Source organism: Chiroxiphia lanceolata, chromosome 3 (genome assembly GCF_009829145.1).
Source record: "Chiroxiphia lanceolata isolate bChiLan1 chromosome 3, bChiLan1.pri, whole genome shotgun sequence".
NCBI lineage: Eukaryota > Metazoa > Chordata > Aves > Passeriformes > Pipridae > Chiroxiphia > Chiroxiphia lanceolata.
Window position 1 is genome coordinate 114,714,872 of NC_045639.1, and position 22,195 is coordinate 114,737,066.

Sequence of the window (22,195 nt, forward strand, 5' to 3'; positions counted from 1 at the left end):
ACAGGCACTAGAGGTGATCCTAGAAAGCAGAGTTGTGGGACAATTACTTATCTTATCAGCTCATCATTCCCAAAGACACCAAGTTACAGGCTGGTGATAGTGAAAGAGCCCAACCATGCCTCCAGAAGTCAAAGCTCTCAAAACACCCACAAATTCATCAATCCAAGGAAATCAACATTTCTGAAGGCATGAACTGTGCCAAAGCAGTTATGGATGCAACCACCTCCTAACTCCTCCTTTTAACAGCGCTTGGAGCCAAACTTGGAGAAGTTTGAATCTCTTTCCACCTCTCCATATTCCAAGGAAACCCTGTGAGCTCCCTAGAGCAAGAAGCTGTGTTGGCCAATGGGAGCAATTTCTGCCTCTAATTTGGTTTTTAAAGTCGATGAATGAGAAGCTGCTCCAATTACGGAAAACCTCCCCAACAGATTCCCAAAGCTTTATGCACTAATGGTGTGGATGCACTGGAGCATCTATCAGAGTTGACGGTCTTTTCCCAAACTCCCTAAAACAAAATTTTTGCCTCTATTTTGGTTTTTAATGCCAATGAATGCGAAGCAGCTCCGATCACGGAAAATCTCCCCGATGGATTCCCAAATCTTTATGCACTGGCTGCACTGGAGCATCTACCAGGGTTGATGGTCTTTTCCCAAACTCCTTAAACCAAAGTGGAGGCGGTGGAGTAAGCACAGGCTATTTCTTGACACCGACGGGGCAGGAAATCCCCGTCCCCCCGAGGCCGCAGTATCCGCCGGGATTCTTGCTGAGGTACTGCTGGTGATAATCCTCGGCATAATAAAACTCGGGAGCCTCCCGGATTTCCGTGGTGATGGGACCGAAGCCTCCCTCTGTCAATACCTGTCAGGAGAGACGATGGAAAGCCATTAGTGGTTTGCTGGCTGCTCTGCTGATGAAATGACATCAGGTTTCCTCCCAGAAGGAGCCACAGGCAGCTTTGGATCCCATTTGCAGCACATCCCTGAAAGCCCTTTATCCCTGCTCTCCTGATGTTTTGCTCGGAGACACTGCAGGCTCCAAAGCAGGCATTGGTGAGGCCCCATCCCCTCTTAATGGCTCATTTGGTTAATTTGCTGTGGCCACACATTTATTCTCTTTATTAACCCTGCCAGGGTCTTTCAACAGGAGTGGAAAACAAATGTGAGAGCACACTCTGACCCATCCTGACCGTGCCTTGCAGTGCCCAAAAACCTCACCTGGCAGGTGCCTTGGCTTCAAAATGTGTGATCCACCCCCTATGTCCCCATGCCAAGAAGAATTCCTGGGTGAAATTTTAACCCCACTGGGCAGTAAGAGCATTGAGGATTTTTTCACAGAGTTGCTGCATCCCTGTTCTTCAAAAAGACCAGTTCCATCCTGCCCAGGAAGGCAGTTTTAAGGCAAATTATGGCTCATTTCAGAAAGATTTGCCAATACATGGACTAGGAGCAATAATCACTTTGCAGGAAAAGAAGACAGAATGTGGGTGGGGATTTTAAATTTAACTTCAATTTCTTTCTGATCTCTCCTAACTGAGTTTGGAACTCCCGAGAGGTTTCTGACAGAGGGAATTTCTTTTTAAGATGGATTGTTGTGGCATTTTCCCTACTGCATTGTCCTTTTCTAAGGAAAAAAGTAAACACCAACTTTTTGGAGCCAATTCTCATCTCAATGGGGACATAACTTGTGCTCACTGAAGTCAACACAAACCTAATAAGCACTTTAACTAATTAGTGTCAGGCTCCTGTTGAAAATTATATTTTTAAAGTCCTGGATGTAGATAGAACTGATTGCAATCAGCCAGATTGACAGTAAGATCAACTATAAGCAAGAAGGGTCAGCATTTAGGATTACCAGGAAAACATGTGTTATCTCATCATACTAATAAATAAACCAAATATAGGGAAATCATCACATGGAATCACAAAACAGAGTTGGTTATAAATCATCAAGTCCAACTTCTTTCATCATAATAGAATGAATGACAATGCCTTGATCCCAAAAAACATTGGTTATGAAAGATCTTTGGAGATGGGGATCCTCCAGTCTCCTAAAGGAGACTATTCCAGTGTTTGCCACCCAGTTAGAGAGTTTTTCCTAAAGCTTAGCCCAGTTAAACCCGCTACTTTAATTTAAACCCACTGTTTTGGTTGTACTCATCATGGATGTGGAAAGGAAATAATTCCCTTCCTCTTTACAATGATCTTCTACATCCTCAGTTGGGGACAGTGAAAGATGACATGTAATGGAAATAATGGAAATAATGCCAGCTGGCACTTAAATAACAGGACCAAAAAGTCCCAAATTTGGGACGAAAAAGTCTTGACATTTCCTACAACAAGGTTTCCTAGATCCTGCCTCAGCACAGCTAAGCTCTGAGAGCAGCTCCTGGACTTTGCAGAGCATTAGTCTGATTTATTCCCACCATTTCACTGTCTGGAGGATAAATTTTGCTGTATTCAGTTTTCAAAATCTGTGACTGACCTGTCTGGAGAGCCCCTGAGTTCCCAACCCCACATCTAAATTCTAAGCCCAGCTTAAGAAGACTTTGACAAGTTAATTAATTGTATTTGAACAGTGGGGGGGAGGGGGGGCGGGTAACAAGCCCAATTTCACAGGAATCTGCACTTATTTCCCCATATAAAATCACCAAACAGTGTTTTTCATCTCTGGGATACACTTTGTCCCAAGGGAATCAGGTTATTTACCCGTCAGACACGTCAGTGAGGAAGATAAAAAACATGAAGGTTCGTATCACAACACGTCGGCAACGAAGAACTCGAAGAGGTGTCAACACAACTGCTTTTCTAAAGCAGTGTTTCACTTACTTTCCAACCTTCCCAGCAAAGAAAAACACTTTTGAAATTATCTTCACTCCAGAAAGATGGCACAAAGTCTGTCATCATGGGCATTAGTCATTCCTTGCTGCTGCAAATCCATGCAAAATTGGTTCTCCCCCTTAACTGAGTCATGAGGACGCTGCTGGAGGGGGAGAGATTTTTTCCACTGTGCAAAACAGTATTTGTTACACATTTTTTACCTGGGACTTTTCCATCATTGGCCTCATTTTGTCAGTTAGGGAACCCATTCCATTCGACAACGTACCACAAGGGGGCATGAACAGCATTTATCCCTTTCAGAATCGCCAACACTCTGTTCAAACACCCAATAAAGCAGAAGCCCAAGACAACTCATTATATTGCACTTTGGTCATTAGCAAAAGATCCCAGCCCTGTTGTCAGAAGCAGTGGGAACCCCAAGCTCCTACACTCTGCCAAACACCTGGAATGCTTGGATTTTAAAGGGGAAAACACTTTCCTTGTCCTCACTGTGTCAACTGAAGATAAAAACATCACTGGGAAAGGCGGAGAAGTTCATGACGTGCTGGCTCTGGCAGGTGTAAATCAGCCCACCCTGGATTGATTTCCTGCCACTGAGGCAGGATTTTATAATTATAAATATAATATGATGATAATCCTGTTCTAAAAGAATTTTTAGTCTTCACTATCTCAAAATTCCTGAGCCATAGGACAGGACCTCCCATTACCATGCTGCAATTAACCCTTTTACTCGGTGCAAGAAATTTTTAAGGTGCTATTGGATCATTTCCCCTCCACAATATTCCACTGCATTTCAAGGAGAATTCATTCATTCAGAGTATTGTTGTAGGTTTTGTCATAGGGGAGATCATACAATCACATTTATGTTGGAAAAGCCCTCTAAGATCATTGACTCAAATTGTTAACCCAGCACTGCCACGTGCTACAGGATCACAGTGATCCTTTAATTTGTTATAATCCACCCCAAAAGCCCTGTCAGGTTCTGACAGTGAGGGGACAAACAAACCAGAACTCAAAGCTCATCCAGCTGCAGAGGGGACATGGCCAGTTTGGGACACAGGGAGAGGGGCTGGAGCAGGAACACGGAATCATGCAATCATTAAGGTTGGAAAAGACCTCCAAGCTCATTGACATGTCGAAGCCAGTGCTGAGAACTTCAGCACAACTAGTTTTTTAAACAATCTGTACTTTCATCACGTAAAAGATGTTGTGTTTGATGATTTTCTTAATTTATTATAGACTATCAAAGTTTATATCCTGTTGTTTGCTTTAAACTTCTTGCCTGACCATTGGATGACCAGAGGATGTCATCACCATTCTCTGTCAAAAAGATAGAGTCATACACTGGTTTGGGTTGGAAGGGACCTCAAAAATCACCAAGTTCCACCCCCTGCCATGGGCAGGGACACCTTCCACTAGCCCAGGTTGCCCCAAGCCCCATTCCTGGCCTGGAACACTTCCAGGGATGGGGCAGTCACAGCTTCTCTGGGTAACCTGTGCCAGGCCCTCACCACCCTCACCTTGGAATTTTTTCCTAATATCCCATCTAACCCTGCCCTCTGGCAGTGTGAAGCCACTTCCCCTTGTCCTGTCACTCCAGGTCCTTGTAAAAAGTCTCTCTCCATCTTTCTTGTCATCTCCCTTCAGGTACTGGAAGGCCACAATTAGGCCACCCCAAACAGTTTTCTTCTCCAGGCTGAACAATCCCAATTCTCTTGGCCTTTCCTCACAAGAGAGGGGCTCCATCCCTCTGATCATCTTGGTGGCGTCCTCATATAATTCCTTATTCACTCTCTTAATTTTACACGTTAATCCTGCTCATTCCTGTCTTCGGCCAGATCCACAGGCTTGGTCTACCCATCCCATAACCCAGCTCAGCCTCCTCACCCTTTTCTGCATCCCTTCCACTTCCACTTCACCGCTGCTTTCACTGGGATGACTGGAATTACACTCTGCTCAATAGCAGCACCACGGATTTGTTCAGTGCTGTACTCACATTTTCCTTTTTATTCTCCCTCTCTTTCCCAGTAATTCTTAGCATTCCACTTGCCTTCCTGACCTCTGCTGAGCACGGAGCAGATGTTTTCCAAGAACCATCTGCAGTGACGCCATCACCTCCTTTGCGGGCTAATTTAAACCCTGTCATTGTGCCTGCACTTGACTTTTATCCACATGGAATTTCAGCAGCTATTTGATTGCCCAGACATGCGATATTATCAGATTCTTTTCCAGCTTTTTTGTAGGCATGTCTAGTTTGCCTTACTTGGAATAACTCTGTACCATCAACAGGTTTTGGTGCGTCACTATTGTCCGTCTCCCCTTTTTCAGCCCTTTTATGAGGATGTTGAACTGCATAAGTTCCCAAGACAGCTTAATCTGCCTTCACTGCAAAAACTGCACAGTTATTTGTACCTTTTATTTCCTATTTATAGCTAATCCTTGTAAAGTGCCTTGAGAATTTGGAATGAACTATGCCAAGAAAGAACAATTCCCTTGTACCTCCAAATACTTGAAGCCACTGATGCTTTGATATGCTGTGCTGAAAATTCCAGGAGATTTAGAGAAGGGTTGAACCCACTTATAAATTTGACAGAAAAGCTTTAAAATTGGGTTTGCTAAATGAAACCATTTAATTTTCTGAGCAGAGACATTAGTAAAGCAGTGGAGTATTAATTGGTTTCGAGCATTTTGTGGCTTTTAATAAAAGTGGCATCATCCTGTGTTTGATTCAATACAGAGTTTCAAAACAAGTTTACAGCAACATGCATTTTATCTCATGTCCCAGGAAGTTATACAAATCTGCTGTATTTCTAAAATCTCCTCTAAAATCACTGCTGTTGAAAACACTACAGAGCATCTTGACAATGTGACAGCTTCTGCTTCTGTATCCTCACTCATCCCTGATGTCAAACTCTAAGGCACATCTCACTGTGCTGAGGGTCTATTGAAAATCTGTAGGGCCTCTATTACAAAGGCTACTGAAAATTTTATACCATCAGCAATACCAAAATTCAGCTCTACTTCCAAAATCACTAAGAATTAAAGGAGCTGCACTGTTTCAGCAGAAGACCTGCAGGAATTTGTTACATGAACTTGATCCTCTGTAGGATGTGTACATCCTGGATACATGATTACTGTGATATTTTTAACTGGAAAACAACTTAACTGACTTTGCCAGGTTTGTGGATTTGTTGCTGGCAGATTTGGGAGCAAAAATTTAGCTCACTTGATCCAGAGGAACTAACTTGGGTCCACATGATGAGTAGCATAAGGCCTTAATAATGTGCAATTAAAAACATTTTATTTTCTCCCTCACTTATGTCCTCCTTCTCCTCATTCTCCTTGTCCTTTTTGGAGAGCCCACTCTGCTCTATCGCATCTCAAGGATATACTGTTTTAAATTGTTTCCTTTATGCTGCCTTTAGTTGGCTGGAGCACCTCAGTTTGTCGTGCTGGGCCCAGTCTTCTCCATATTGCTTACTGATATTGGCTTTTCCAAATTAGTTGATGCCAACAACCTCTACAAGCCCTGGGATGGGCTGAAATCCTGTTTCTCTGGAAAAAATCTGCATTTGTACCCATGCAGGTGACCTCCTTTTGGATCCTGCCAAGGAAAATGTGGGAGCAGGGGCTGGCAAGTGAAGTCTAACCCCAGCTACCACCCTGGGCAGTGGCAAGGACTGGGATCAGATATCCAAATTCTCCTGTTTCCAGATACCTCCTCACAGTGGACTCTAAGATATTGATATATTTGATAGGTGCTGCAAGAATTGATCAGCTAATTCTCTGCACAGGGCTTTGGAGTGCTACATAATTAGCTAATGCTCACACAGGCCTTCGGAGTGCTTTAGAATTTCTAAGTATTATTAATATCCTTGCAGGGAAGCTGTCTAGGCTTAGAACCCACTTTGCAGTGTGCCTCTGGCAAATCTGGGAATGGTGGAATTATGTGGGTATAAATTCCTCATCCTTCATAGATTAGGTATATGGAACTAAGAGCAGAAATGGCAAAACTCCTCAACTCCACAGCTTTCCTTGGTCTTTGCTGGGATAGAAAACAAGATGTACCTGATGACATTATAGTCACACAGCACGATCTGAAGATACAAAAATCATGGAATCATGGGATGGTTTGGGTGGGAGGGAACTTAAAGCTCATTTTCTTCCACCCCCTGCCATGGACAGGGACATCTTCCACTACTCCATGTTGTTCCAAGCCCGATCCAACCTGGCCTTGGACACTTCCAGGAATTCAAGGGCAGCCACAGCTTCTCTGAGAAACCTGTGCCAGGGCCTCACACCCTCACAGCCAGGAATTCCTTCCCAGGATCCCATCTAACCCTGTCCCTGTCAGTTTGAAGCCATTCCCCCTTGTCCTGTCCCTCCATCCCTTGTCCCAAATCCCTCTCCAGCTCTCCTGGAGCCCCTTTAGGCACTGGAAGGGGCTCTAAGGTCTCCCTGGAGCCTTCTCTTCTCCAGGTGAACCCCCCCAGCTCTCCCAGCCTGTCTCCAGAGCAGAGGGGCTCCAGCCCTCAGAGCATCCCCGTGGTCTCCTCCGGACTCGTTCCAGCTGCTCCACATCCTTCTGCTGTTGTTCCCAGAGCTGGAGGTAGCTCTGCAGGTGGGGTCTCACCTGAGCAGAATATAGAGGGAGAATCTCCCTCATCCTGCTGCCCACACTGTGGGGATGTAGCCCAGGATACCTCCTACAGGGACTATTCATTACCTGGCCAAAGAGGAGAGATGCTGTTATATGAACCTGCTGGAATTGTTCATGTGGAATTGTCCATAGGAATGTATTCTTCCAGTGCAGCACAGAGAAAATACAGATATGAAGGAAATACAAGAGAAAGAGAAGGTGGTGCAAAATCTTAGCTGAAGAATCCTGATTCTCATCCATAAAACTCCAAAACTGACTTTGTCAGAGCTTTTTCCTATTGACAAAACCCTCCCACACAACAGAACACATCACAGGAGTCAAGTGAACTGAACCTGGCTGGAGACACAGCCCAGGAGCCTTGGGGGAAAGCTGTGAATGTATTTATAGTCTATTCCCTCAGTCTGAAGATCTGCTCTCTCTGAAATGCTTTTCCCTTAAACACTTAGCTCAGAGCAGCCTGTTTGGTCACTCCCTCCTGCCAGAGGAGAAAGGATTGCTGGGCTTGGATCTACATCAGTCCTGCCAAGGTAAATCACAGCTGGCTGATAGCCTGGCATTAACATATCTGGGGCCCCAAGTGGTTGTGCTCAGAGGGTCTAGGAAGGATCAGGAGAGCAGTTAGTCTGATATTTCCTACTATTCCCCATCTGAGTTTGCTTCCCCATTGCCCACAACAATCAGCTGTGCCAGCTGAAACAGCACATTTATCCAGACAGGCTTGGTTGTACCTTCTAGCAACGGGGAAAGATGAGCTTTGAATTTGGTCTAAATTGTATTAAATGGGACTGACGGCAGAATAAAATCTATTTTTTCCTGTTGGATACTGCTCCTGTGAACGTGCATAGGAAGGAAGTTATATCCTGCTCTCCATCATACCCATCTAATTCTGGATTCAAAGCTTTTGCTCCAGATACTGCCTGGTATAACAGGATCAGCTTGACCCACAGTCTTTACAAGCTTGACCTTCAGCATCGAGCTTCCTGAACACCCATCCTGCCTTCTCCAGAGGGAAGAGACATGAAAGTGGGGAATGGCACCAGGGGGCATTTAGGAGGGATAGGAAGATAACATTAGCAAAGATAAAAGACATCTTGCTCAACCAGCATCTGGGAACTAATTAGGTGTTGAAGGAGCCATTGAGAGAGATGGAAATTCTGTTTGTCTGGCCAATTTTAACGCAGCCAAACAGCCTTTTACTGCATATCCTGCATGGATAATTTATGATGGCTAAGAAAAGACGTGCCCCATTCTGACTCCCAGTGATCTAAAGCTAAAATCTATTCCGTGGTTGGAGACAGCAGAGTCTCCTCCACTAATCACCCATCCATTACTCTCAGATTCCTGAAATAAAAATGGCCAGGGCCAAACTGAGCTGGGGCCACTGCAAACGACCCACTTATGGAGCAGGTTAGTGCAGAACCTTCCACGCTGCTGAAGACCACAAATGGTATCTCCAGGTGGGGCAGCCTGAGGAGCTGACTCATGTCCAAAAGTAATGTAAGATCAGGCAACTCCAGGCTGCCTGTGGGCACAATAAAACACTCCATGAATAAATGCTGTGTTGACAAGACTTTACCACCTCCATTAGCTCAGTTATGTCTGTTCCACACTAGTCGCAGGGTGCAGACCTCCCTGTGCAAAGGTGCTCCCCTGTGTATGAACCACTGGCAATAAATGGAAGGCACTCCAATTATTTTTCATTCAAGGGAGCTGCGATGTAGAAGTGAAAATGTTCATTTCACACAGTGAAGGCAGAGGGCTCAGTTCAGCTCTGCCATCATGTTGTTTTTCTCACTGGAGTCAACACCGGATTTATATCAAGTATTTCTTCCATGATATATAAGCATGACAGTTTCTCAGGAAAATAAATGAATTTTTCAGAGAAACAATTTATCTTTTCCTAAACCCATCCTGAAAAATCCAGAAATTACTTCTGTTGTGGTTGGAGAGAAAAACTACTAAGCACAAATATTTACTTCCAAAATAATAAAAAACGCTATATTGGAATATCCTGAAATATCCTTATTATGGAAATTGTTGGGCAACCTGTCACCTCTGTCACTTATTTTGCCTCAGCCCTTCTGTTCAGCCTCTCATGACCATTACTTTGTAAAGCTAAAGCATTTCATCCCCCAAAAAGCTGGGAAATCATTTGTACTGTGCTGTCCATACTCTGGAGAGGTCAACAACTCACCTTGAACACCCACCACTGGACTCACCTACTAAACTACTGCTGCTGTCACCATTATTTTTACTCTGTGTTGCTGGTTTCTTATATGAGGAAATATCCCAGAGGGATCTAACATGTACCTAACGCTCCTACCAATTTACAGTAAAGCTATTAGTCATGGTTTATATTGAATGTTCCACTCAAACAGAATCATAGAATCACAGAATCATTTAGGTTGGGAAAGACCTCTGAGTTGGAAAAGACCTCGAGTCCAACCACTCTCCCAGCACTGCCAAGGCCACCACTAACCCATGTCCCCAAGTGCCACATTGACAGGGCTTTTAAATCCCTCCAGGGATGGGGACTTCATCACTGCCCTGGGCTGGACAATTCTTTCCATGAAGGAATTGTTCCCAATATCCAACCTAAACCTCCCCTGACACAGCTTGAGGCCATTCCCTCTCATCCTGTCCCTTGTTCCCTGGGAGCAGAGCTCGATCCACTCCCAGCTCCCCACTCCTGTCAGGGAGTTGCGGAGAGCAAGAAGGTCCCCCCTGAGCCTCCTTTTCTCCATGCTGAGCCCCCCCAGCTCCCTCAGCCTCTCCTGTTGCTCCAGCCCCTTCCCCAGCTCTGTTCCCTTCCCTGGACATGCTCCAGCCCCCAGGATTCAATGCACAGGCTCATCAGACCTCACTTGTGCTCAAATGCAGCTTAAGGAAAGGAGATGACAAAGGATCCAACTTGTCTCTGGGACAGGAAAAAAATCAACCCCATGTTACTCTGGTTTTCTGGATAGTCTGTTCTTTTTGTTTTTCCCAAGGAGATAAACACAGAATAGGAGAAGAGGAGCAAAGATCCTTGGCTACCTTCTCTAAACATCAGCAAACAGAGATTGGTCTGAACACTATGACTTGTTCCATGTCAAATGAAACATAAAATTAAGGTCTTTCCCAGTGGCTGTAAAGCAGGGTGAATATCCCAGTACTGGATCTCAAGGATCAGCACAGCTAAAGCTCTGTGAAACTTCCAACTAAAATTCCCACTCTGCTTTGAAATGGAAACCAAACTCTTGTGCCCCCACAACGTGTGTTGGCAGACAGCTGTTGTGTTTCCAGCCTGGCTCTTTCTGACCTTCCTGTCCAGCTGATTTCAGTGGAATATTTGCTGGATTTCTCATCCATGTAACAGATCACACACAGGTCGAATACTTTAAAGCAATTTGGATATTTCAGGATGACAAATTGTTTCTGTTACCAAATATATGTATAATTACTACTAAAATTATATCTGAAACGGCTACCAGGCAGTACAATTTTAGCCCATACCAATGACTGAAAAGTCAAGAGAAAATGAACAGAGCACGTTATAATCAGGAGATAAGTAGTTTTCCAGCTCCTATAAATAGAAAAGGTTGGAAGAACGCATCTGACAAGCAGAAGAAAGTGTGAGGAGGGTAAAATTCCGCAGTGTTTTGGCTTTGGACTTCAGAAGGTAGTGAGTATGAGATAGTGTGAAATACAAAGAAGCCTTTGTTGTTTACATCTGAAGTTTAAAAGTGGCACAGTGTGAATAAACAAAGGATGTTCCATGAAACTGCAGCAGGGATGTACTCGCTCCGTTTGAGCTCCACAAACAACACGTAAACAGAGGCATCGCCTCTGTGCTTTAAAAAGGGAAGGAGGGAAACTTTAAAGCCTCCCAGAAAATCTCATTTACCCACATCTTTAGGTTTTTGATAGGCTTTTAAGTGGTAGAAAAAACACATAAGCTTAATAAGCCCAAGATCTGGATCATTTAGCATTTGCTTTCAGGTTGGTTAAGCTTCTTACGAACGATAACGGTGCATGTGCCTTGGAAAACCTGAATTAGCTGTTTGTTATCTTTTCTGGGAAAATAAGTTTTGCTCTCAAGTGTTGGGATAATATCAAGTAATTTATTTTTTGGCAGACAATAAAACATACTGCCACAGTAATTCCTGATTATTTTACAGGAGCGTGCATTAAGATAATTGATAAGGACGGAATCTAAAGATACACAGATTTAATTAGATATTCAGGGTGATATTTCATGTTGAGCAGTTATGTAGCACTGAATGTGAGTCATAGAATCATGGAATGGCCTGGGTTGGAAGGGACTTTAAAGATATCCAGTTCTAAACCCCCACCATGGGCAGGGACACCTTCCACTAGCCCAAGCTGTTCCAAGCCCCATCCAACCTGGCCTTGGACACTTCCAGGGATGGGGTAGCCACAGCTTCTCTGGGCAACCTGTGCCAGGGCCTCCCCACCCTCACAACCAAGAATTTCTTCCCAGTATCCCATCAATCCCTGCCCTCTGGCAGTGGGGAACCATTCCCCGTGTCCTGTCCCTCCAGGCTCCTGTAAAAAGTCTCTCTTCATCTTTCCTCTCAGCTCCCTTCAGGTACTGGAAGGCTGCAATTAAGTCACCCTAAAGCCTTCTCTTCTCCAGACTGAACAATCCCAATTTTCTCAACCTTTCCTTACAGGAAAGGTGCTCCACCCCTTCAATCAGCTCGGTGGCTTCAAGTCAGTTATGGTATCAATACATATCTTTCAATGCAAAGATCCCCCCTATTTCACAAATCTTCAATAAAACTTAATATTAATTCAAAATATTCTCACCTATTCCCATGGAATAGACAGAGGGTAACTTTTGATAAAATAAAAAGTAAAACGGTTATGGTTTGAATGTGCTGTGTGTGAGCCAGCAGATGCAAACACCTTTTGAATAAGCATGTTCAATCCTGAGAATTTCCATAGGGATCAGTTTGGTTTTGCTTATTCGATGCTGAAATCAACTGATCTGAGCACAGAAGGCAGGGTAATGCTCTCAGTCACACACTTTGCTTTTATTGCAGTGAATCCCATGGATGCAAGGAGCTCCAGGAACCAAAGACATGCTCAGGAGGCTGGCAGGTCTGATAAAACACTAATGGGGACCCCCATCCCACTGGAATGACACCAAAAGGATGGAAGATGCCTCTCCAGGATGTTACAAATGTCACTGTGACATCTGTGCATCAGAATTAAAGCCCAGCAGTCAGTCCAGGCACCAAAACAGGGAAAAAGGCACAGCTGGTGTCACACAGAGGCTACTAAATCCACGGGCACTCACTGCATCACCTTGCTAGGGCCACATCCCAACAGACATTCCTCTGGAATCAGCTCCACAGAAGTTATCTGTGAAGATAAAACAACTGGAGAGTTACTGGCATGGTTAAGCACAGTAAAATAACACAGAATTAATCCAGTTTCTCCAATCCCTATCCATCTACAGACTCTTCCACTAAACCAGGTTGCTCCAAGCCACATCCAACCTGGCCTGGAACACATCCAGGGATGGGGTAGCCACAGATGTCAGGGCCTCACTACCCTCTGAGTAAAGAATTGCTTCCCAATATCCCATCTATCCCTACCCTCTGGCAGTGGGAAGCCATTCTCTCTTCTCCTGTCCCTCCATCCCTTGTCCAAAGTCCTTTTCCAGCTCCCTTGGAGCCCCTTTAAGCACTGGAAGAGGCTCTAAAGTTTCCCTGGAGTCTTCTCTTCTCCAGGTGAACCCCCCCCAGCTCTCCCAGCCTGGCAATGATTTAACACAATCCCCTTTCTTCTACAATTCAGAATGAGCATCTTCTGTGTAACTACTGCTTCTGAGCACACAGAGAGCAACTGTGTGTACAGGTAACCTAGAATCCAGAATCACAGAATTACAGAGTGGTTTGGGTTGGAAGGGACCTTAAAGATCATCTAGTGCCAACCCCACAAGCTACTTTTTAACTCCACATACCTTTGATCAGCAACAGATTTCTTCCATAAGCTCTTTTCACCAGCTACAGTGATTTTTTATTAGAGGTGCACCTTAGGCTTGGAGAAAAATACCAGTGAAGGAAACCTCCAGAGCTTCTTTAGCTTATCCACCCACTCCAAGCTCTGCCTACTCCTTCCTGGAAGAGTTTAGACACAAACAACTCCCATAGATGTGATTAGCAACCCTCACCACAAACACACCCCACAGGAGAGGGGATTTGAATGAGATTGACTTGCAACAAGTTAATTTGTCAGTAAGCTCAGGAAACACAAGATCATTTTGGACTTCAGGGTCAAATTCCACCCATTGTATAAAGCTCCCACCACCAATGAAATGGATTTATGTGCCTGGAAAGAAGATTTGAATCTGGCCATTAGTAAAACAAAACACTGAGCTGATTGAGGCTGGATGGGAAGCAAAGAAAATGCAGGGAATGCACTTTACATTTCAGAGAGAACCTGGCATTTGCAGCACATCATCTTCCTGCCAGCTACAGAACAGCAGTGACTTGGCAGAGCTTCCATGGCCAGATGTCACCCTCATCTGGTTCTCTTGGCTCAGGCTGCTCCTTTGAAATGAACAGCAAAGCAGGGCCAGGATGGCTCTGCCTGGTGCTTCTTGCACAAGGAACAGAAGTAGGAAAGGTCTTCTGGGCAAACCTGGCATTGCTTTGCACCATTTTCAGCCCTCAGCAGGCAAAATCGGGGAGGTGGAAGAAGAGTCAAGAATAAAAAGGTATAGAAGGATTTGTTTGACAGCTGTCTCTCTTCAGGTGATGGATACAGCACAAATCATCTCCCCGAGTACTTTCCCGTGGCAGCTTTGAGCACATTTTGGCCCTCAAAGTCCTGGGTGCATCTCCCAGTGATAAAACACTGTTATATTTCTTTCTTCAAAGGCATTGCTGAGTCTGTACTCCCCTGCAGATTTTCACCTGGTTGTTTTAGTTAAGGCTGAAGAGATCCTTGAAATGAGATGATCCTTAAGATCCCTTCCAGCCCATTCTATGATTCTATGATTTGTTTCCTGCATTTTGACTATATTACCATAAACAAGAGGAAAGAGAAAAACATCAGGGTTTTTCCCCACCTAAAACCTGCCTGATTTCTAGTTAATTGCTATTTAAGCTATTGGAGATGTATGATAAATATGAAGGTACACAGCCTACATAATCCTCCTAAAACACAGTGCTTTAGATACAGCAGAAGAGCTGAACTAACAGCCAAATTTGTGGGGTTTTGATGTGGCAGCAAAGTCCCAAATGCCTTTAGACCCAGGAAAGAAAAGAGAGAAGCACAGCCCATCCTGGCTAAGCCCCCCCACATGACTGACCTTGTATCAGAAGGAGAATTACTTCTTAAACCGAGAGCCTGAGAGCACGTGTGTGTTTGTATACACACCACTATGTGTGATAAGGAGGCTGCTCCGTGGCAAAACCTGCCAACAATCCCGTTTTTTTCGTTGCCATCTGCTCAGAAGAGAGCAAGCACCTGTTAGGAGCAGCTGCTTGAATGCAGAACGTAGGTAAGAGAGAAAAATCAGTTGCGTTTTGGAGTTGGCCTGCTGCAGGTAGCACATGGCTCTCGCCGCCGAGGGTGCCAAGTGGTCCTTTTTTAAGTTTGGCCTAATTAAGAACGTTATGAAACCTCAAAAATTGTTCAGTTAGGTGCTTAGAGAGAGCAGAGAGAAGTTATGGGGCTCCCCAAAACACTGCTCCCCAAAACACCTCCCCAGTCTCCACTGGGGTCTCTGCCCTCTCCCCTCTGTTTCCCTTGCTTTGAAGCCAGCGGAGCATTTGGAGCTGCCGCGCGTGGCTCGGTGCCTCTCTTGGCAGGGCAGGGCTGCACCAGGACATGTTGCTCCGAGGAATCACAGCGTTCCCAACAGCCCTCGACTCCTTCCTTTGGACAACAACTGCTTCCCTGTTGCTACCCCTTTGAGTCCATCTCCGTGTGGGCCCTTTGAGGGATTTACAGGAGGAAAGAGGGGACTCGGTCCAAACGTTTGCTGTGATCAAGGCCGTGGGCACCAGCAGATGCCAGCCCTGCCAGGCTGTCCTTTCTCCAGGGGAAGCAATGGGGGTTCCACCAGCAAGAGAACTTGGAGTGGGCAGGAAAAACACATTAAAGGATTTCCCATACTCGTCCAAGTGTTATATCTGAGATCACAAGTCAGCGTGGCCTCTCCCACCACGGATGGTCTCAAATCCGGTGCCCTTAACACACACTTATGGCATCTGTGCTCCTATTGAGGGAATAAGGTCATTCAGTTCATTCTTTCCCAACCTCCCATGGATTGTTCCTAATTTTCCTCAGCAAGCAAAGCTTTGTGTTCCATGGTTGAGCTAGTCCTGCAGAGTCTGTGTGACGTGGCCACTCACCTGATAAAAAAAACAGCACCTGCCCATCCCAGAGTGTGATAAGGCTTTTGGTCCTAAAAATCAGCCATCCTGCAGGGAATCTTCCTGTTCCCCTTTCCCACATAGCCCTACATCTAAGAATCATGTGGGGAGGTACAGTAAGGAACTCCTGTCTCCATCAGCAACAGAAGGTCAGGGGATGGGCTTCCCTTGAACAGGGAATATTTGCGATAGGCACAAACACAAACGTCTTCCCATTTTTCTCTTTCCCTCTTTTCCCTGCTTCCTCATTTCTTTGTCCTCCACTTCTTGTCTTCCCAGCCCCTTCTGATTTGCCCTGTGTCACTATCCTGTGCTGTGAGGACAATAAATATTTGGCTCCTCTAACCTTTTTATAAATAGCATCTCCGACTCATTTGACCCCAGAGGTTGACATTTTCTTAAACGGCAGGCAAGAACTGGTCCAAGTGTCACAGCCTGTGAAAATATAGAGGCTTATTCACACAGGCACTGCCTTGAGAAACAAGAGATATTCCCAAAGTGGTTTTGAGGCTCCAGCCTCTGTGATCTGCATTACAGTTCAGCTGGATCAAATGCTGAGCAAAAAAACATCCCAACCCTGATCTGTGGATGGGAAAACACTCATTCAGATCCAGCCTGGGCTATGGAAATAAGAGAAGTATGAGAGGCTGAGAGAGAAATCACATTTCTCCCACTTGTAAAGGAGTAAATTTGCTCTTGATGCAATGAAAAACACATGAAATCACACAAAGCCATCCCACAGAGTCACTTCTCCCTGCAAAGCTGCACTTGAAATCGTGTGGTTTAGCACAAATACTGTCGGTCAAGCAGGAATTTTTTTCCCTAATGCAGATTTCCTACTGTAAGTACATCTGTGAGCATATAGATCCTGCCTCCTGGGACAGGCCTAATGGGCTCTGCATTCACTCTGCCTCATTTCTTTGGAAAGCACTGGCTCTGCAGTGGGAGGATTGAATAGGGGCTTTCACTGATGGATGTTTTTTCCTTCTGAATTTAAATGTACAAATAGAGATCGTGGGCTATTATTGCTGAGAGAAACAACAGAAAACACAAGAGCCATAGACTGGGGAGTCAGTGACACAGAAACACTCGAGGACAGGAGGAGCTAATTAATGTTACCCTCTAAATCAGCCATATATTTCCTTAAGTGCCCCTGTCCCCAGTAGCCAAAGGGCAGCGAGACAGGAGCACACAGAGAAGGCAACTCAGGCTGTCCCAGCTCCTTTCAGCCAACAAAGCCCATTTGGTGGTGAGGAACCTCCTCCTGCTTTATATCCTGTGATTCACGGATGGATTTGGGCTCTTAGAGGGGAGACAGGGATGTTGAACAGCTCAGTGCTGACTTAGCACTTGGAAGAAAAGGGGAGGAAGCTGGTGTTGAGCTCAGTGTTACAGATTATGAAAGCAGAAATCCAAGGTGTCCGTGCCTTGGGGCAGGAGGGTATCCCACCAGGAAAGCTTTTCCACAGGCACAGCTAAAGAAACACAGGTTAAATCCATCCTTGAGAGCAGCACAGGTACCAGTGAAGCTCTACTACAAAGCAAATCCCCAAAATATTAAAATATGAATATTTTTCCCATTTTTACCACTCGCACTCAGATGAAGAACCCTCATGTTGGGAAGAGCTCAGTCTTTAAAACAATCTGGTGAAAAGTCCAAACTCTCCTGCCTTCAAAAAAAAAAAAAAAAAAAAAAAAAATTCCAGTGACTGAAAGAGAAAAAAAGGAGGGGAAAAAAAAAAATCCAAAAACCAAAAGGCTTGTTCATGCTGTTACAGTTTAGGAACTGCTGGCATCCCTGTCTCTGAGAGGAAGGGAGAGGAGAGCTGACTGCTCAGCAGCTGAGAACGTGTGTTCTGGAAGCAGCTCCCGGAGCAGATGGTGCAATGATTACTGCCAGTAAATGTTAGAGCCCTCTTTTCCTTCTTCTTTTTTTCCTTTTTTTTTTTTTAAAAAAAACTTGAATTCTGAACAACAGGGGGAAAATAATTACAAAGAGCACATGAAAGCAGTTTGATTTCCTCTCTTTTCCTTCCCTCCAAGTGTGTGTGTGTGTCTTGTTCCTTGCTAATACCTGACGCTGCAGAAGTGGATGTTCCCTGGGCTTTGCTGGGATGTGAAAATCCACCACCAAGCACTTTGTTCTGGGGAGTTTAACAGGGCTGTTGTGCTCCAAGCTGAATGTTCACTGGGAAATAAGGAGCTGTGGGATCATGTGCTGTGTGTAGGACGTTAAAAATGAGATCCAGGGAAAAGGAGGAGGGCTGCAGCTGCATTTATTGTAAGGTGTATTTATCGTAAGGTGTCCCTGCCCATGGCAGGGGGTTGGACTAGATGGTTTTTAAGGTCCCTTCCAACCCAAACCGTTCTGGGAGATGATGATTCTATGATTGTAGCCCACGGTTCAGCCTTTAAATAGTCACCCTGCTGGCTTGTGGTGTGGCAAATAGTACTTGGGCCAAGCAGTGGGAATTATTTTAGGGCTATGACTCTCCCTCTCATCACCAGGTGGGTCTGACTCCCCTGGGGAACCCCTCTTCTGCCAGCCCCTCACCCAGCTCTGTGGCTACAGATCCAGGTACATCCCACCAGGCTCCTGGTCCCATCTCCCCCTCTGATGTGTCTGAGCAGCCCTAAAACATTTCTACCCCCATCAGCTCCCTTGTTCCAATCTCTCTGTCCCACCCTTCTTTCTTTCCACTCTTAAAATTTGATTTTTTTGATTTTTGCCTTCCGGCGGGGCAGCTTGTCCCTCCTCATCTCACTGGGTGTAATTGCTTTAAAACCCCTGGGGAGCTCAACTCCCAAATTTTTAAAGAGCAAACATCAGCCTGGATGGGAAGGAGCATCCCTGTCTCTTGGGTTTCACTGGAAAACTGGTTGCAGCCCCAGGCCAGGCGCAGTCAGAGCAGCACCACACAAACCCTGCAGCATCTCTTGAAGGCTCCAGCTTTCAAATGCTGTGACATCTCTCCCAAATGTGTGTTGGTTTTTGGTTAGTTGTTTTTTTGTGGTTTGTTTGTTTTTTTTTTAATGTCTGTAAATTAAGAAAAGACAGGGAAATTTCCACAGGGAGATCAAAAAAAAAAAGCAGGATATGCGCAAAAAGACGCCTCCTTCCTGAAATTCAGATCCCTGCTCTGCAGTGGGGAGGGACCAGAGCTCCTCGTAGATAGGCTGGGAGAAATATTTTAGTATGGAAAACATGTTTTTCTCCAGCTTCCTGCTCCCAACAATTTTGGCTGGGACTTTAAAAATATCAGTCTGAGGAGGCAGAAAACTGGCAGGGAAAATTTCACCCCTCAAATTAATGTTTGCTGAAGTATCAATCAACTGAGGGAAAGACTTCTGAGAGGAACTGTCAGACATCCCTAAAACAGGGAGCATCCAGCTCCACCAGCAACACTGAGATGCCAAAATGTCTCCCAGTGATTCCAGGTCAAAGTAAACTAAATTTACAATGAGAAGATTGAGATTTCTCTGTGACCATGGTCAACATCTGCTAAATTATCAACTTATTATTATTATTATTATTATTGTTATTAGCCATGAAACGCTGTTCTTTGAAAGCCAGGAGCGATTTTTCAAGGTGAAACCTAACAGCAGTTCAAGAATAAGATTTTTAATTTCAGTTATAATAATTTGGAGCCTTTGCAGGGGTATTTTCAATCACAATCACAGCTCTCATCCCTTGACAGTTTCCAGGGAAGAAAAGAGAGGAGTAATTGAAATGTTGCATCTTCATTGAAAGACTCCACCACTTACCAAACAAAACTGAAATGAAGGGTGCCAAGAAAGTCAGCAGTGGACCATCACATGATCCCCTCCTTGAGATGCAGCACTTGTATCAAGGACACAAACCATCAATAATGACAACAGCACTGTTTGTCTTTGCAATTTGCGGGTATTCAGAGCCCACTACTCAAATCCTTAAATAGTGAGAACATAAATGGAGTTTGGACAGAGCCTGGTCCTTGTACCCTATCCGAGTTTCTGAGTTCAAAGGCTGAACATTTGAGCTGTGCAATAATGGATAGTATTGCTAACTATTGTGATGAAAAGAAATACTCTTTTGCACGAAAATACCCTCTTTCCACAGAGCAGGAACTCAGCTTTCTCTTCCTTCTGTGCTGTCTCGGTGTGATTTGAAGGAAAACGCTTGTGGCACTTGTAGGATAACTCTTCATGCTGAGTTCCTACTGAGCAGGGCAGGTTTAGGAGTGTTTGCTTTTAATTTATTGTTTCAGCTACCTGAGGACATTAGATTTAAGACTGACAAAAATAGATGACATGGGAATACTTTGGATGCACATCTGACACACCTGAGCTCTTCTTGGCTGAGCGATGAAATAACAATCAATAGGAACTGTGCAAGGGATTCATTTTGATTATGACGCATTTCAAGGTGATTTCCGTGTCCATCAGGAGCTGAATCAGCTCAGAACATTTTTGTTATCCTCTCCAGGTTGGACGTGGCTTTGAGCAGCCTGATCTAGAGGAACCATAGCAAGGGGTTGGAACTAGATGGCCTTTAAGGTCTCTTCCAACCCAAACCATCCTGTGACTCTATTTCAAAGCACATTTGCTGAAAGCCCCCTTTTCCTGCCCATTAAAAGTGTTTGTCTCCAGCTACTGAAGGTTTTTTTTCTCTTCCCTGAGCATGGCCTGGCGAGAGGCAAATACCCCACAGCTCTTTCTTTATAGGGTTTATGAAGTGATCTCGTGCTCATCAAGAACAAGCCAAGCTCCAAGAGCTCTGTACAACCCCAGAGGTGTGCTATTGTTTTTATGATTCCCTCAGGTGCCATGTAAAGTTAATGTGCCTGCTATGACTGGCCTTACATCTGCCAATTCCATGGGATCAGAAAGCAAGGCTTATAGACCTTATGGAAAGTACAACCAAAAAAGTTGCTGCCAAATCCTTTGTGGGAAAAATTAATTTGTGATCCTGCAAAGTCAACACCAGATTTATGAGGCTGAAGATGAGAGGTTGGGGCGGGTCCTTTCCCTGCCTGTCCTCCTATTTCCTTGGTAAAACAGATGTGACAACATCTGTACTTAAGAAGGGATGTTTCACAACTAAACTGTGTCAGATGAGGGCACTGCTCGACCTCCTGAGTGACTTGGCATCACCTGACCCAGTGAGGAGTCTCAGGAGATGGAACCAATAAGACCATACACCTTTTCGCTGGAAAAAGTGGTGGGGCCCTGGCACAGATTGCCCAGAGAAGCTGTGGATACCCCATCCCTGGAAGTGTTCAAGGCCAGGTTGGATGGGGCTTGGAGCAACCTGGGCTACTGGAAGGTGTCCCTGCCCATGGCAGGGGGTGGAATGAGATGATCTTTAAGATCCCTTCCAACCCAAAGAGTTCTGTGATTCTGGGATTCTCATGTCAGCCTTCCACTCCCCTTCCCTAGTTAGGATCCCATCCCTCACCAGAATGAATAATCCTGTCACTTCTGCATCGACAACTCCCAAGCAGCAGCTCCCAGGAACTTTAATAAGTTTTTTTTTAACCTTCAGCAGAGCTTTGCTCTTCATCTTTATCCAGTTTGTGCCTGTGAAGTGCTTTGAGAATCTGAGGCAAAAAATACAATGTGAAGTTCAGACTTAATCCCACGTTGGCCTGTTGTTATTTGGCCTCTTAATGAGGATAATTTATAGAATTCCACTAACATAAATGCATTCCAACCATCCCTGTCCCCCCCCCCCCAAAAAAAAAAAGGAATCAATTGAGGGAAAATGGTCCATGACAGGAAAGCAGGAGAGATCGATTAAATATTTAAAGTGTTACTGTAAATGAAGAAGACGCCGAGGCCGGGTCAGTAATGAGCTTCCCCCTAAGCCACTGGGAACTCACATTAATGCTGCACTTGACTCCTGCAGGTCCCTCCCAGAGCCAGCAAAACTCCCACAAGTTGCCAAGAAGACACATCCTACAAAGGGGTATGCTGGGCTCTGTGTGTGTCGGTGTGTGCAGGGTGAAAACTGAGATTTAACTGCTTCTGCAGTACAACAAAATAGGAGGAAACAACAATCAGAAATTTCATTTGGATCTGGGATTGATTTCTAACAACGAGATAATCAAGTTCCCATAGAATATTTCGATTCTCTTAACAAAATTTCACTAAAGAATAAATTAATTATATAGGTTGAGACTCTTTAGTGTTGACAAAGAAGAGATGCTGGAATTACTCACAGAATCATAGAAGGGTTTAGGGGGAAGGGACCTTTGAGATCATCCAGTTCTAACTCCACCAACCATGGAAATTAAAACTCGTTTCACCATTTTTTTTCCAAA

At 44.7% G+C, this 22,195-nt stretch overlaps 1 protein-coding gene across 1 annotated transcript in view; it reads right to left on the minus strand.

Moving 5' to 3' along the window:
- Positions 1-454: 454 nt before the first annotated feature.
- MSRA (methionine sulfoxide reductase A) overlaps positions 455-22,195 on the minus strand; it is a 256,774-nt gene continuing 235,033 nt past the window's right edge. Inside the window, exon 6 of the mRNA XM_032683427.1 lies at positions 455-858. Within this exon, the coding sequence (XP_032539318.1) occupies positions 694-858 (165 nt within the window). The 3' untranslated portion in view covers positions 455-693. The remainder of the gene's footprint in view (positions 859-22,195) is intronic.